Source organism: Bactrocera tryoni, chromosome 5 (genome assembly GCF_016617805.1).
Source record: "Bactrocera tryoni isolate S06 chromosome 5, CSIRO_BtryS06_freeze2, whole genome shotgun sequence".
In the NCBI taxonomy this organism is placed as follows: domain Eukaryota; kingdom Metazoa; phylum Arthropoda; class Insecta; order Diptera; family Tephritidae; genus Bactrocera; species Bactrocera tryoni.
Genome location: NC_052503.1, coordinates 6,757,468 through 6,774,493, shown reverse-complemented (window position 1 = coordinate 6,774,493; position 17,026 = coordinate 6,757,468). Strand labels below are relative to the sequence as shown.

General features: G+C 37.5%; 5 protein-coding genes across 5 annotated transcripts in view; 3 read left to right on the top strand and 2 right to left on the bottom strand.

Moving 5' to 3' along the window:
- The window catches only part of LOC120776831 (formin-J), a 77,381-nt gene extending 70,879 nt beyond the window's left edge, over positions 1–6,502 (top strand). The window contains exons 8-17 of the mRNA XM_040107852.1: positions 73–261; positions 329–429; positions 931–1,180; positions 1,259–1,385; positions 1,455–1,707; positions 1,789–2,010; positions 2,166–2,370; positions 2,446–2,579; positions 2,666–2,926; positions 2,992–6,502. Coding sequence (XP_039963786.1) covers positions 73–261; positions 329–429; positions 931–1,180; positions 1,259–1,385; positions 1,455–1,707; positions 1,789–2,010; positions 2,166–2,370; positions 2,446–2,579; positions 2,666–2,926; positions 2,992–5,159 — 3,910 coding nt within the window. The 3' untranslated portion in view covers positions 5,160–6,502. The remainder of the gene's footprint in view (positions 1–72; positions 262–328; positions 430–930; positions 1,181–1,258; positions 1,386–1,454; positions 1,708–1,788; positions 2,011–2,165; positions 2,371–2,445; positions 2,580–2,665; positions 2,927–2,991) is intronic.
- On the bottom strand, positions 6,208–8,933 carry LOC120776833 (protein male-specific lethal-3). Its single transcript, XM_040107854.1, has 7 exons — positions 8,685–8,933; positions 8,357–8,535; positions 8,087–8,295; positions 7,728–8,028; positions 7,036–7,628; positions 6,885–6,969; positions 6,208–6,822 (listed from the first exon to the last, which is right to left on the bottom strand). Exons 1-7 carry the CDS (start codon positions 8,805–8,807, stop codon positions 6,585–6,587), a joined length of 1,728 nt encoding a protein of 575 aa, XP_039963788.1. The 5' UTR covers positions 8,808–8,933; the 3' UTR covers positions 6,208–6,584.
- A 2,281-nt stretch (positions 8,934–11,214) lies between these two features.
- Positions 11,215–14,067, top strand: LOC120776832 (heat shock protein 83). The gene is made up of 2 exons (XM_040107853.1): positions 11,215–11,354; positions 11,565–14,067. The coding sequence occupies exon 2, from the start codon at positions 11,565–11,567 to the stop codon at positions 13,710–13,712; it is 2,148 nt and encodes a 715-aa protein (XP_039963787.1). The 5' UTR covers positions 11,215–11,354; the 3' UTR covers positions 13,713–14,067.
- A 103-nt stretch (positions 14,068–14,170) lies between these two features.
- On the top strand, positions 14,171–14,998 carry LOC120776836 (high affinity copper uptake protein 1-like). Its single transcript, XM_040107856.1, has 2 exons — positions 14,171–14,495; positions 14,553–14,998. Exons 1-2 carry the CDS (start codon positions 14,430–14,432, stop codon positions 14,979–14,981), a joined length of 495 nt encoding a protein of 164 aa, XP_039963790.1. The 5' UTR covers positions 14,171–14,429; the 3' UTR covers positions 14,982–14,998.
- Positions 14,999–15,068: 70 nt separating this feature from the next.
- Positions 15,069–15,964, bottom strand: LOC120776834 (UPF0235 protein C15orf40 homolog). Its single transcript, XM_040107855.1, has one exon. The coding sequence runs from the start codon at positions 15,642–15,644 to the stop codon at positions 15,240–15,242; it is 405 nt and encodes a 134-aa protein (XP_039963789.1). The 5' UTR covers positions 15,645–15,964; the 3' UTR covers positions 15,069–15,239.
- Positions 15,965–17,026: the final 1,062 nt, after the last annotated feature.

Here is a 17,026-nt window from a genome sequence, read left to right as displayed (position 1 = left end):
ATCTGAACAAAAATATGATCATATTTGCAAGATTGGTTATGGCTAAAAACATTATTTTTGGCTCGATTCTAGTTCGAATGAAGACATTATACAGCTGATAAGAGATGGCGAGCACGATGACATCGGTGCGGAAAAGTTACGGGGCTTATTGAAAATTCTACCGGAAGTCGACGAATTAGATATGCTTAAAACCTTCAATGGCGATAAAAGACGGCTGGGTAATGCCGAGAAGTTTTTGCTACAGCTCTTGGAGGTACCAAAGTGAGTATAACCCCATTTGTGTATGTATATTTCAATATTTTTAATGGTAAATATTTGTATATTACAGTTATAAACTGCGTATTGAAAGCATGCTGCTAAAGGAGGAATTCGCCGCCAATATTAGTTATCTGGACCCATGCATCAACGCAATGATCTATGCTGGAGGAGGTATGTATATTCATTTAGATCTCTGCTGAAAATTTACTGGATCTTCACCTCGACCTTGTAGCATATTTTTTAGAGATGATGAGTCTTTTGGGCTTTAAGTCGCCACCTAAAATTTAATGAAATTTTCATAATAAACCTGTTTCGCTCTAGGAACCTTATGCGCTCTGAAAAGAACCTTTCTATTACATAAAAATTTAAAAAATGTTTCAAAAGTGTTGCGCAAGTATAGGTTACTCCATAATTAACAGCTTCTTCTTCTTCTTAATTGGCGTAGACACAGCTTACTAGTAATTAATCGGGAAAATCGTCCATCTTATAAATTATTTTTAAGAATAATCTCTAAACTTTTGACCCCACTATTTCTACATATTTCCCAAATGTTGGCGCAAAGTAGAGACCTAAGCCACAAATCACAATATTTTGATCATCAAATATCACATTTTTCTATACTTTTCGAGAGGAACTCACTAAACTTTTTATTATAAAACTCAAATCCATCAGATCTTATGAACAACGAAATGCTGCAAGAAGTGCTGTATATGGTCGTTATCGCTGGCAACTTCCTCAACTCGGGCGGCTATGCCGGTAATGCGGCTGGAGTCAAACTCTCCTCGCTACAAAAGCTCACCGACATACGCGCCAACAAGCCGGGAATCAATCTCATACACTTTGTGGCAATGCAGGCCGAGAAGCGCAATCCAGAGCTCCTAACATTCCCCGCACAGTTGACTGCACTGGAAAATGCATCCAGGTAAGGCCCCTCTCATCACTTTTAAAAATACATTTGTATACTATATATTTATATTATATGTATTACCCTTATTTTTAGAACAACTGTTGAACAAATAAATAACGAGATTAATGCGCTGGATATACGAATACGTAAAATCAAAAGGCAGATCGAACAACCCACAACGGAGGATGAAATCAAAGAGCAAATGTCGGAGTTCTTAGAGGTGAGTCACTCAGCGTACATTTTCACTAGATTTAATTTACAATCAACCACCATTAAACTTGATTTATAGAACGCTGAGCGCGAGGTGGCTGCGCTGCAAGCCAATATGAAGGAGGTAGAAGCGATGCGTTTAAAGCTGGCCGATTTCTTTTGCGAGGATGCGGCGCACTTTAAATTGGAGGAGTGTTTCAAAGTATTCCAATCATTCTGTGATAAATTCAAGCAGGCTGTGAAAGAAAACGAGCGTCGACAGCAATTGGAGGAGCAAGCTACGCTCAGACGAAAACAAAGGGAAGAGCAGCTGGCCAGGCGCGCTAGACAAGGTAAACTCTTCGTTAGCGAAATTTTCTGTTTTTCTTTCAAACTTAATTTATATGTATTTCTATTGTTTTTACGCCTTCCAGTTAGTCAATGTGGCACCCCAGTCTCTGATTCGGAAAACCATTGTAGCATTGAAAAAATATTTGATACCCCTGAGGGGATTTCACCGAGCATAACACCGAATGGTAGCATGCGAAAAAGGCGGCCTAGTCGTGTATTACCAGAGGAAGATGATCTGATGGAGTTCTTGCGCACATCCGGACACGAGCATATAAGCAGAGATCGAAAGGCCTATGGAAGTTTGGGTATGCAAATATAGAAGTGTTTTAAATTATTCGGTGTGCAGTGTTCTCCCGTGATTTAACAGTTAAAGGGCCAATAACATAATAATTTATATATAATAACAATCTCAAGTACAACAGCCTTTGATTGTCTGTTTCTCTATTTACCAATAACTTAGATCGGTCTTGGGCACGCCGTGCACGTTCTGGAAGTTCTAGCCGAAAACGTCCCGAACTCTTAAATGTGGACTTCAGTGATGACCGCGAACGTGCCAGTTCGCCAGCACCGTTACTGAATATGGACAAAAAATCGCCAACCTCACCGCAAGGTGGCGGCACTACTCCTTCCCCCACGCAGCAAGCCAGCGAGGATACGAAACCGAGGTGAGTATACAAACACACATCCGTGATGTACTTATTGGTGCTATTCTGAGAGTGTTATGCCTAATTTTGATATAGAATATCCCGTGAATTTCGACAAAAAATCGAAAACTGGCTGCAGTCCAACGAGAACGATGAAAAGCAAAACGAAGAATTCAAACGCAAGCGCCGTTTGGTTAACAGTAATAGGCGTTCGTTTGAAAACGAAACAGGTATATTTGCGATATGATACCAAATAACTAAGAGCTACGACTTGAACACTGCTACATTCATTTCGACTATCTTTTTGTGATTTTAGATAGCGAACGAAAATTGGATACTTTGCCAGAGGAGAAAATCGTGCCTACCACGCCAACCACAACTACGAACTCTACTAATTCTCAACATTTCCACAAGAATACTACCAGCACTAACAACAACAACAACAATAATAATAATAATAACAGTAATAACTGTAACAATAACAATGCGAATAACTACAAACGGGTATATCCCGACTGGAAGCCCGCCAACACGCTCGAACACACCGATGTTGTCGGCACAATGCAAGCAATTGCTGGTAAGGCATCTTTACCTTTGCGTTATACGAATTTGTCTCATTACATATTCATGTATTTCTTTCAGATGTGAATAACGCCAGGGATAAATCACACTGGCGCAAGGGTAATCGAGGTAATGAACCATCGGACACTAGCGCATCTGAAGCCCAGGAGCAATCGCCGAAAAACCATCATGTTACAACAGCCGATGAGTTGAGGGAATATAGACGACAACGTTCGCTGGAGAATGCAGAAAAGCGTGCCACGGCACTCAAATCCATCGAGGAAGAGGACCGACGAAGATCATTAATAAAACAACTTGGCCAAGAGGACATGGACGATTGCTTGCATATTTACATACGCAAACCACCATCCAAAGAGCCGGTCGAAATATCGAATAAAACTTTGTCACAAGATTTGACTGTTGCGCAATCTAACGCTCCAGCTACAACAACTTCACTGACAACAACAAAAAGCGATACCAAAGCAAATATTGACATTCTAGAATCATCAAAATTGGGTAGAGAGAATGGAACAAAAACTGGAGACGATAGTATGCGTCGAACTCACAATGAGAAATATAGTCGCAAAGAGATTGATGCTGACAATGTGGAAACACCACCGGTCACACGCCGCGTCATCGCCACACCAAATAAAACGTTGGTCACCATTAATGGCCTGGATAAGACGAATAGCAAACAGCTTAGCGAACAACAAAGCAATCCGGAACCAAATGAGCAGGACGTACCTGGATTCTTCGATCGTTACTCAGCCACCCGGCGCACAAGACGTTATAAACGCCCCACGGATTACAGCAGCGGTAACGAGGAGTTTTTATCAACTAAAGACACGAGCGACTCGAGCAATGTACGACAATCATCTAGTGCTGGTGACATGGAGAGGCTGCATGGCAAAGCGCAGGATACGTCCAATCAAAATAAGACTACAGTAGAAAAACTTTTACCAGAGCAGCCCACACAAATCACACCGAAACCGGTTGCAGAGCGTACGATTACCAAACTGGAAAAAGTTGGACGTCACATTAGCTCCATCAATCAAGAAGATGTACAAGAAGCCATAAGGAATCTCAAATCACCAACCAACACACCGGATCGCATATGGAGTCCGCCACGCGACATAATCAATTCGCATATAACCAACACAAACTTGCAAAACCCCACACCTAGTAACCAAAGCGCTACTGTCATTAAACTATCCAGTCATGAACTTAACGACGAAGGGTTCGAAGAGACACAAAGCCTCGTATCAGACACGCCCTCACAAGGCAAAGAGAGCACGAATTCCTCGTGCAACGGCGTGTCTGACCTCGTAACACCACATGCACGCGCCACAACGACAAAGACTACAACGCCGAAGGCCAACACCTCAAGGCCGAACACAAGTCGCCTTGCCGATCGACTGCAAATATCAAAGCTGCGAAACGTGTTACCTCAAAAGTCTCAACCTGCATACCAACAACAAACTGCGCCCTCGCGTCGACCACCTAACTCAACACAAATGGACCGCAGTCGTTCATTCCGTACGTCTAATGGCCCAGCCGTTGTGCAGCCCGTATTCGGTGCCGGCAGCAATGCAGCACGGCGTTCACATTCTATGCGTCGTCCAGGCAGCAACCAGCAAGATACAGTTCAAAGTGTCCACACTTCACCTATGCATGCAGTGCGGCGTGATGTCGAACGTAGCAGTTCAAGGAATAGCCTGCGTTCGTCACGCTCATCCATCAACAGTGCCGCGTCGACAAATACAGTGAGACGCATGCCGATTGTGGTGAGTAAGACACCGCTGCAAACAGTGTCGGTCGATTCGTCGCCCAGCAAGCGCCCGCTAACGATGCAAAATAACATGCCGCCGCATATGCGCGCCGTCAGTGGTGCGTCCGCCAGCCGCACACCGGTGCCAGCCAGTCGCAGCAGCAGCAGTGGTTCGAGCATAGGGCAGCACGTGGTAGTGGTGCGGAAAGTAACGGGTAACGGTAACGTTGGTAGTGGTAGTGGGCAGCGCACTGTGCACTTGGGCAGCGCGAGCTTTAAGGAAAACCAAACCAACAACGCGCCAACGCGCACCAATGTCGCACGCAGTGCTGTTCTAGTCAAAGCGGCCATGTCACAACATGCCACGCCACAGACGACACACATGCGCACAGCCAGTAGCACCAGAAGCGCTTCAAGCAATCGTGGCATGAGCAGTTTCATGCGACCGACGGCGTCCAGTGTCACCAAGAGAACCAAATAGCTCCGCTAGAGCGTGAAAAATTTGACTTTTTTGATATACGGGTGTGTACATACATACATACATACATACATATGTGGATGGGTATATGCCTAATATGTACTCCAACAAATCTCTCATATCCGATTCTTAAAATTTACTCACACGCAAAAGATCTAAACAAAGATGATAATATTTTCTATGAAACAAAGGTGAAAACACAATACAAATGTATTTATTTTGTAATATGTAAGCAGTTACTGTTGCTAAAACCCAATGTAAATCAGATTCTAAGATACTTGTATACGTCATATACATACATACAAATATATATTTGTAGCTTTAACACTCCGTCGTTGAATCTTCCCACAAAAAATTAAAAACAAAAAACACATACATACATACATACATATATGGTGTACTGTATGTTGTATAAGAAGAAACTTTCAAGCCGTCCGCATAAGAAGCCGAATTTGAAGCACATACTTGAAACTAAGCGCAATAACAAATTATAAGCACACCAATGCCCTTCGCGCGTATGTATGTATGTATGAATTTGCATTTGGTATAAACGATACAACTCCATACATACGTACATTTCGCATTCGTATGCAGTTTTTATATATTTTTTCGCGCCATTAGACAGAAAGCAAGATACACTTTGACAATTATTTCGTGCGCACTTATAGAAAAAAACATTAGCTTTTATTAGAAAAACAAGTCACACAGCTGTCGCAAACGCAATTTGTGTGTAATTAAAGCAGACTTTAACAAATCAAAATTTGCAAACAATTGAAATCAAAGAGCCTTTTTGGTTTTAGTTGAACGATTAAAAGATGCAGAGAGATGAGAGAAATCACAAATAAAATAATTTACGAATAGTAACTGTTCTATTATAAAAACCTAATGCACTAAAATGTTTACTAAGTTCTTAGTTTAAGCCGAATAGCAATAACGAAACTAAGCCATTTTACTTACTAATACTTAAGCTCTACTTAGCTGCTAGCTACTTTACAGTGACTAACTTGTAATGAACAAAAAATAAATAAAAATTAAAAAAAAATGTAAAGTATTTCATGTTTATAATAATTTTAAGTCATATTTATTTCACAAACGCTTTTGGCAAACAGCACAAACTGCGCGATATTGTTGTTGTGTGCATACATACAAATAACATACTTGCATGTATGTATGCAGGTGTGTTGGAAAGTGGAAATGAACAATGCGAAAAGTATATAACGATAACACACATGTCTTCATGTGAATAAAAATTAAAAGCTTTAAAATTATAATTAAAAGGAAAAACAGAAATACTTGTAATTGTTAAGATACACAGTTTTGTAAAATAAAACTTGTTTCTAAATTTACATTATTTTGTGTGAAATTTAATTTTAACATTCTACTATTTACATACACAACACATATGTACGTATGTATGTGTCTGGGTTATTATGTTGCAATAGCTGCAGCGGCACCAGCTGCAGTCGATGCCGGCAGCGTCGTTGGCGTTGCTGTGCTTGATGCACTTGTCGCGACTGCTGCCGCTTGAGAATTCGTATCAAGTGTGTCCTTTACGCCTTCCATGGGAGTGGGTTTAGTGCTGTCGGTGGAGCTGGCGCGTTTACGCATCGCATTTGAGCGCGCGTAATTGTCTTCGTTGAACCATTCTTTTCTTGCTTCCAAGTAACTACAAGAAGATACGGTACATAAGTTTAAAATGTTACAAAAAATTATTCTAATAGTACTCACTTCACGAATGTATCCAAATGTTGTAGTAAATTTTTCAATTTGTCGTCGTTTATCGATGAAGCATTCAAAAACTCAGGCAGTTTAACTGTGAAGATTCATATGTATTTATAATTATTGGTTGATGTGCGAAAATTACTATTGCAAGACTTACCAATTAATCGTGCCAAATGTGGAGCCCCAAATATCATTGACGGCGCTGTAGGGGCATTGGTTGGCAGCAAATGCCACGATAAGACTCCTTGTAGGAATTCCTTGGTTTGTGTTGGTAGATTGAGTGCCATTGGCTGCAGTGATTTCAAGTAATTAACTCCAGAGGCGCCGCCACTGCCAGCGGCAGCAGAGTGTAAAGGGGTTGAGGCACCTGAACTGGTGCTAGCAATACTCGATAAACAGTTCTCCAAACAGTTTTCCACAATCATTTCACAGTCGTCACTCCGATGTATGCGAGATTTTCGCTTTTGTGGCTCATCAGTAGCGGCGGGTGTTGTCGAATTGACATCTGCAGCGTGCACTTCAGTGCCACTGTCACTGATAGGCAATTGCGTCGAGTCCGTGTCCGATTTAGTGGGATTAAGAAAATCGGCCGATAAGCCCGGCAATGCAACGTATGTGAAATTTTTAAGATTCTCCTCACTTAAATAGGATAACGCGTACTCTTTTTCCTCTTTATATAGTAGATAATCGGTGATAGTGAAATCAAAATAAATGCGTAACCCATCAGCTACCTCTTTTAATAAGCCCACACTGTTAATAACAACACAAATTTAATATATGTACATAACACATACATACATATATGTATGTATGCATAAATTTGAATAGGGATATTAGCAGATTACTTACGTAGCCACAAGCTTGTCAAATTCATGTTCTTTTTTGTTTGTTCGTTGTTGCGTGGTGCGTCGCCTTGTGCTCTCAACTTGTGTGGTTGAAAATACCAATTTAACAACACTTTGTTTAACGAAGTTCTCCAATATCGCCACGACTGGTATTCGTGCAGGCAAAGCATGCTGCTTACAATATTTTACAATCATATCATGATCATATTCCAAATATTGACGAAGCCTTTCACTTATTCGCAGTAAGACTCTTTCTTCATCTGGAAAACTTTCTACTGAACTGCAGCAAGACTCAGTTTCACATTCTACATAAAACAATTTCAGCATTTAACTAATTCCAAACTTCGATCTTTCTTTACTTACCGTCCTTCATTGGAGAATCCTCTTGCCTTTCAAAAGTGCTACTTGAGCTAAAATTATCTTCAGATGAGCCGCGTGTTCGAAATTTTGGGGATGAACGCAAATCAGTTGTTATGTTGCCCCCCGCTGTTGCAGCATCTTCCGCAGGTACTACCGTTTTGTTTGGTTTTTTCTTACTACTGGTACGCTCTTTACGATACAGAAAAGCATTACTAAAATTAAGAATATTGAGTAAATAAATATTTAATTTATAAAATAGTTTTCATAATTTACATCTGTAACTGTGCCTTTTCAGCCAAATCTCTTTGAAGTTGACGATTTTCCTCGGTATCCTTTAAAACAAAATCAGCATTCACTTTACGATCCCATGAACTACTCCAACCTTGAAAGTGTACTTTATATTGAATAACTTTTCGTCCACGCTTATCCTTTGAATCGTAGGTACCCAAAATCTATTACGCAATTTTTTCATAGATTAATACGAATATTATTTAGTACATACAAACTTTGAAAACAAAATTGAGAAAAATACAAAACAATTAAAAGCAACACTTCTGTACATCTATCTACATACTGCAACATACAGCAAATGTTTGCGCACCTTTGAGTCGTATAACACTTTCGCCTTTGTTGGGTCTGGCTCGTAGCAGAGTACCTTTTCACCCTTTTCGAAATAACGCGTACTCGCACTATTACGGTGTGAGTGTCGACTTCTTTGTGCCATTTTCTACATTAATAACTTATGTATGCCATTTTTTCAACCTTAAACACTTTGAAATTTTTATATTAAAAAAATATTAATAGTTACAATTTCTATGTAAATGTCGAGTTCCTTCCAAACACAGTTAATAACGTCAAAAATCATCTGTCCCAAAAGCAGAGGTGTTACTCTACCATCTATTAACATTGATTTCTTAAAAGTGGTTTCAATATATAACAGTTTAAAATTTGTCCTCTAAGGGTATTCAAAGATACATATACATTATATGCATATATAAATCAGGGGAACTTGAGTTTCTAAAAAATGTGAGCTTTTTTTGCTAAAAAATAAGCAGTAAGAAAAATTATCGAAGCATCTCAATCAACAGGTCTGTTTATTAATAACTATTCTAAATATTATAATTAATATACTGCAATCACAACCAAAATAATTTAATATTTAATTAATAATTTACTGTTCTAATTCTTGCCCTAAGAGTGGTTGTCTAGTTAGTTAAAAGTTTTATATTACCGTTTGGTATATGTTATTGTTGTAGCGAGAGAACAATCTTCCCATTGAATTTTCAGGCTTACTACGAAGTGACCGGGAACGATTTATATATTTTATTTTTCATATTTATACATGTCATAAAAGTAAATGGGAATGTATTCAAGTGCCTTAATATGAGGCTTAGGTTTTGAACGACAAAAAATGTAAATTACCCTCAGCTGTTATGTTTTTAGTTAACGTTAATTCTTATGTTACGTTCAATTACAATCGTGTATAATTGCAGCCCTGTCTTTACCTAACAAAAAAATCAACACCAAAATAAACAAAATAATGACAGTGCAAAGTGGGAAAATAAACGATAATTCGAAAGATGATATAAAGCAAAGCCGGATAAAAACAAAGAAATTTGATTTTACCGGAATTTTTTATTTTTCAGTATTTATCTGAATATACTGTATTATATGACTAAACATAGGTTATTAATGAAACAACCCAGATACTGGACAAAATATCGAATTGATTCAATGCATTTTTCACTAGTACGCTCTTGCAGCCATCTAAGGAAAATGCGAGAATTCTTGTCATCTGTGCACGTGCGTCACTCGGCAGATGTAGTTGTAGCAGTTCATAATGCCAATTTCCAGAACTTTTTGCATTATTTATTTTAAAAACCACCATTTTCTACTCTTGGTACTCGATCATGCTCATAAATATACATACATACATGTATACTATATACTTGATTTCACCATATAATATATGTATGCATAAGTTCATATTGCTTGTAAGTAGTACATACATACATACATATGTATGTATGTATATAACTATTAATGGCACCATGTAATGTGTAATGGAAGGAATGAAAGTAAAAATTGCAGAGTAAAATACCTATTTTAATTTTATTAGACAACAGAAAAATTCAAATGTCAACGACATTCATTAATACTAAATATGCACATACATAAGTATGTATACTTCATACGTACATAGTTATTTGAATAAAAAAACTTAACATACATATGTACGTTGCTAGGCGCTAAAAACAGTTCATAAATATTTGCATACATACTTACATGCGTATACCTAAGTATGTTTAGTATATACTTATGTACTTATATCTATATAAGTACATACATTCATTAAATTACAAGGTTTTCTATAAAATTAAATATGTTGCATTATGTTTTAAATTCTCAAAATCCTTTCCACAATACTTTAGAAAATACTAAATCATTAATTTACTGTTACCTATATAAGTACTTATATATGTATTATAAAAATGTACGTACTTATGTACATACATACATACTTATATATTTACCAGAATATAGAAGGAGAGTGAGATCAATAGTACATTTCTCCTTTTAATTTAAAATCACAAATACCATTCACATTTTGGAAAAATTATGTAAATTATAGTAAAAAACTATAAATGCATTATAAATGAGTGATACAAATTACATAGGATGTGTATGCATATGTATATACACTCAAATATACTTACATTTGGGAAACAAGCACACTCATCGGGTAGTCATGTTGAAACCGGATCCAGAATGTTCCGATGTCACAGACATGCCGATATTTGAAAGCCACTGTATACTTTTACACTCAATAGCATCATGCTGTACAAATTTTCAAATAATTCCAATTCAAGCATTTTAACACTTTATATTGAAATGATACGCTTGGTTAATATATTTTAAGCAAGTAGAACAGATGCTAAACTAATTGTCGGTACCGAAAATACATACTTATTCCATAAGTATTAAAATCTGTCAGAGTTGCCTACAGCATGATGCTAGAAACTGTCACCGGAAGTTTGGGTAGTTTCTTCTAGAAAAATCTCGTAGTTTCTACATTTTGACATGCAACTTTTGGGCTTCTATAAATACAGCCACATACAACGCACCGGCATCAGTTGAATTGAGAAAATACGCTTGGAAACATTTGCGCGGAGCAACTATTAAAGTGTTTTTGCATATTATTTGCAAGTGACTAAAGAATTTTATTCAAAGAAGTATTTTGTATTTGTTGTTTAATATATAATAAAACAAGGTGTGTATTATTAACTATAGTTCTAAAATGTGTTAAAAATAGTATTCAGAGTGTAGAACTAAAAATTTTTGTAATGGACGTTAAAAATTTATTGATTGATTCCGCAAGGTTATTTGTTTTAAATGAAGATTGAACGCATTATTTATTTTTTTTTTACTAAATCAATAATTTAGTTTTTGACTTAAATATTTTATTTATTGTTGATTACAGATGCCAGAGGAAGTGGAAACCTTTGCTTTCCAAGCTGAAATTGCTCAGCTTATGTCGTTGATCATCAACACATTCTACTCGAATAAAGAAATTTTCCTTCGTGAGTTGATCTCCAACGCTTCTGATGCTTTGGATAAAATCCGCTACGAGTCGTTGACTGACCCCACTAAGTTGGATAGTGGTAAGGAGCTGTACATCAAGCTCATTCCCAATAAGACTGCTGGAACCTTGACCCTTATTGATACCGGTATTGGTATGACTAAATCCGATTTGGTTAACAATCTGGGTACAATTGCCAAGTCTGGAACAAAGGCATTCATGGAAGCATTGCAAGCTGGTGCTGATATTTCTATGATTGGTCAATTTGGTGTTGGTTTCTACTCGGCTTACTTGGTTGCTGATAAGGTAACCGTTACATCAAAGCACAACGATGATGAGCAATACATTTGGGAGTCTTCTGCCGGTGGCTCTTTCACTGTCAAACCTGACAACACAGAACCTTTGGGACGTGGTACCAAGATTGTTCTTTATATTAAGGAAGATCAAACCGAATATTTGGAAGAGAGCAAAATCAAAGAGATTGTGAACAAGCACTCACAATTCATTGGTTACCCAATTAAGTTATTGGTCGAAAAAGAACGTGATCAGGAAGTGAGTGACGATGAGGCTGAAGATGACAAAAAAGATGAAGAGAAGAAAGACATGGATACCGATGAGCCGAAGATTGAAGATGTTGGTGAAGATGAAGATGCGGACAAAGATAAGGATAAGAAGAAGAAGAAGACTGTAAAGGTTAAATACACCGAGGATGAGGAGTTAAACAAAACTAAACCAATTTGGACCCGCAACCCCGATGATATTTCCCAGGAAGAATATGGCGAGTTCTACAAATCTCTTACCAATGATTGGGAGGATCATTTAGCCGTTAAGCATTTCTCCGTTGAAGGCCAGTTGGAGTTCCGCGCTTTGCTCTTTATCCCACGTCGCACTCCCTTCGATTTGTTTGAAAATCAGAAGAAGCGCAACAACATTAAATTGTATGTTCGACGTGTTTTCATCATGGATAATTGTGAAGAACTCATTCCCGAGTATTTGAATTTCATCAAGGGTGTGGTCGACTCTGAAGATTTGCCTCTGAATATCTCTCGTGAAATGTTGCAACAAAACAAAGTATTGAAAGTTATTCGCAAAAATCTGGTGAAGAAAACCATGGAATTAATCGAAGAACTTACCGAAGACAAAGAATTGTACAAGAAGTTCTACGACCAATTTGCCAAGAATTTGAAATTGGGTGTGCACGAAGACAGCAACAACCGTGCTAAACTTGCTGACTTCTTGCGTTATCACACCTCGGCTTCTGGTGATGATGCTGCTTCTTTGTCTGATTACGTCTCACGTATGAAGAGTAACCAGAAACACATTTACTTCATCACTGGTGAGTCGAAGGAACAAGTAAGCAACTCTGCATTCGTTGAACGTGTAAAGGCCCGAGGATTCGAAGTAATCTACATGACTGAACCAATTGATGAATACGTCATCCAACACTTGAAGGAATATAAGGGCAAACAATTGACTTCTGTTACCAAAGAAGGTTTGGAGTTGCCTGAAGATGAAGCTGAGAAGAAGAAGCGCGAGGAGGACAAGGCTAAATTCGAAAACTTGTGCAAGCTGATGAAGTCGATTTTGGACAACAAAGTTGAAAAGGTCGTTGTATCCAACAGATTGGTTGAGTCGCCATGTTGTATTGTAACATCCCAATTCGGTTGGTCAGCTAACATGGAGCGTATAATGAAGGCGCAAGCGTTACGTGACACCTCCACTATGGGCTACATGGCCGGAAAGAAACATTTGGAAATCAATCCAGAACATCCAATCATCGAGACTTTACGCCAAAAAGCTGAAGCTGACAAGAACGATAAGGCTGTAAAAGACTTGTGCATCCTACTTTTCGAGACTGCGCTGTTGTCTTCAGGTTTCTCCTTGGACAGTCCACAAGTGCATGCTTCTCGTATTTATCGCATGATCAAACTTGGTCTTGGTATTGACGAAGAAGAGCCCATGGCAACTGAGGATACTCAGAGCGGTGGTGATGCGCCTCCATTGGTTGATGACACTGAGGATGCCTCTCATATGGAAGAAGTCGATTAAATTACAAAAATACTGACAAAATTCCATTGTTCCAAAATTTTAATGGGAATTTTGCTAGTTCTACATCATAAGTTCATTTAGTTTACATAATTTTGTATTCGATTTAGCGAACAACTCTAAAATTCTAGACTTATAGCTACTATTTATGTTCAATTAATGAGTATCAAAATGGCATTTTGTTGTCGCGTTTTAAGCGGCCTAATCCTATCTTAAGTTGGGAACTTTCGTTTAAATCGATGTATGGGTGTGAGAATCTACATAGGATTAAATATTTAAATGAACTTAATACTGTATGTTATGGATTCTGTATTAACAATAAGAAATTTAAAATAAACAAATTGTTTATGAAAATCAAGTTTGTTGATTTAAATTTAATTTCGTAATAAATCAGTTTGAAGAATATAAGCCGTTGAATGTGATCAAAGAAATCAAACACTACAGAGGACAACTTGCTTTCAAAATGTAATTAACATTTAAGAAGTTATACTTTTAGATCGTCGATAGAACTTCAGGGTACAAGGCGATGCGTGACAGGATTTCATAATTTATTGCCATTGAAATTTTCAATAATTGGTGGAAAAATTATGGGCACTTTTGCTTCACCCTGTTTTATATAAAAAAAAACTCGTTGCCTCTGCATTTCTTTTAATTAATAATAGTTTAATCAAAAATATTCAATTTTGTTTATCTACACTGAAAGCAAGGAGTATACTTAAGATGTCCGAAGGTCATCACGCCCATGGTGGCGATAAGATGGAAATTTCTTGCCCGCATATGATGCTCGTAAGTTGAAGTGATTTGTGTAATACTACAATGCTTATTTGCTGACCTTATTTTCAGTTTCATGGTGGGCATTGCGAGCAAATTCTCTGGAAGGCTTGGACCGCAAAGACAATTTTAGAATTTTCATTGTCTGCGTTTGCTATTTTCCTTTTGGCATTCTTGTATGAAGGCGTCAAGTTTTTGCGACAGTTCCTTCTTCGTAGGGAACTAGAAAAGATATCTAAAAGCAAAGAGAAGACAGATGTTGTATGCAGCACAATTGCTGGACTTAAAAATAAACAATTGTTTAAGCAGATAGCAGCACCTCAACATCTCATACAAACCTTATTGTTCTTATTTCAAGTTACATTATCTATGCTACTTATGTTGATATTTATGAGTTTCAATTACTGGTTGTGCCTATCAATTCTGTTAGGTCTTACAGTTGGATACTTTCTGTTTGGTTGGATTAAAGACGATGCCTATGACAGTGATTGCTGCAATTAAAATACATATTTACTAATGCAAACACATTTGTATCTATTATTACAGTACAAAAATATTGCAAATAAGATAAAATAAATTTAAAAATTATTCTAGATGAAGAAAGATGAATTTATTATATTCAGTAATAGAATTTAGCAAATCAATCTCACGCTGCTCTATTTGCTTACATTAAATTACATTATTCGTTATAAATGCAGACTTACTAACTCCAATGACGAAATATTTATTAAATCATTCTTAACATAAACATTTTACTTTCTACGTATCGCATTCCCTTTTTAATATTTCGTTTATATTTTCCATTGTGGTAACTCCTTTACTAACCATTACTAATTTATTGCGTGACCGAGATCCCTTATCCAGCGATACGTCACTTTTCCGTAATCCTAAAAGTTTGGACAGGTATTTCACGAGTTCTGCGTTTGCTTCTCCTTCTGTGGGCGGTGCTGCTATTTGTATTCCAACTCCTTCGTTTCCTATATCCGTAATGCCATTCATTTTGGCACCCGGTTTAGCGAGGATTCGAATGCAAATGTTTCCGCTTTTGTCCAACTGGACAGGACCATCACTTGGTTTTTTCTCATCTACAGCAACAACGGTAGCAGACTTTTTGTTTTTATTCTTTGACATAACACTTAAAAATGTATGAAATACGCGCCGCATTCACAAAAATTTTTATAAATTTAGCTCCCAATAAATATAAAATCAGCTGTTATTTGCTTTTAGTTTTAGTTTTGTGTATGGAACACATAGAGCGACATGAAGCATCTGTCAAAAATTAAAATCCATACGTTTTATGGGAACAGTTAGCTTGAAGTTGTCGCTGTTGTTATATTAAAACCATTTCTAATTTTGCCGATATCATATTCAAGACATAATATATCTAGTGTAATAACAATTCATCATTTAACACTTTGAGCCCCGCGTGCCCACCCGTAGTCATTTTTCTTCTGTACCGGTGGACCGCGTGCTGACGAAGGGTTGTGCTTTAGTTGACAAGCTGGTTTGTTTGTTTTTGTTTTATTGATTGTTTTTTTAGTTTTATTGATTTTTTGCGACTGAGGTGACTTTGTGATATTTATTTTTGTTAAACCAAATGCATTTTTTGTTGTTGTTTTTTTCTTGTTTTTTTGTGACCAGCTGTGGTCACATTGTCCCATAATGAAAATCCACCAATGTCCACGGGTGGTCACATTGTCCCAAATCGTCAAAACATAAATGTCCACCGGTGGTACAAGCGGGGCTCAAAGTGTTAAAACAAATAAATCGACCTATTTACTTATTTTTTTTACACAAAATAGCAGTGGCGAAGCTATGGGGGAGGGCGAAGCGGGCCGTCGCCCCGGGCGCAACGTCTTGGAGGCGGCAAAACGATCTTCGCTGTTTTTTAATATTCAGAAAAATACTTCAACAAATAATGTGTCTTGTAAATTTACTATCAATTTCCTCAAAAACCGTATTATGAGAATTTTGGAACTTCAGAATTTGCGTGGCTTCTATCTAGTTCCTAAATTTTATATACTTAATATCGAAGATATTTTGTAAAAATTCACTTTTGTTCGAACCACCTCATGAAACTTGTAGGTAGGTAGATAAAGGGGGGCGGCAGAACATCCTTGGCCCCGGGCGCCCAAAGTTGTGGCTACGCCACTGCCAAATAGTTTCGCTTTGAAGAACTTTTAAATTTCATTCAAATGAACCGCTTTAGACGGCATCTTCAGCTTCTTTATAAGTCGCTGCCGTCTTCAAAATGTGTAAGAAGCTGGATTAAAGACGACATTTGCAGTCGTGTCGTACGTCGCCGTCTTTGTGTTCAGGACTTCTAATTGTTTTAAAACGATATGATTTTTATCGATATCGATTTTAAACAAAACGATTTTATCCCAGCAAGTCATGATTACCATCGATCTGAAGACACTCATTGAAAGTTTAGCAGAAAGATTGTTGTTGTTCTAGTAGTTTTCACTATTGCAGAAAATATTCCTGAAATAACTTGTTATTTAAATAGTTTCTACAAAATATTTATCTTTATCAATATATATTTA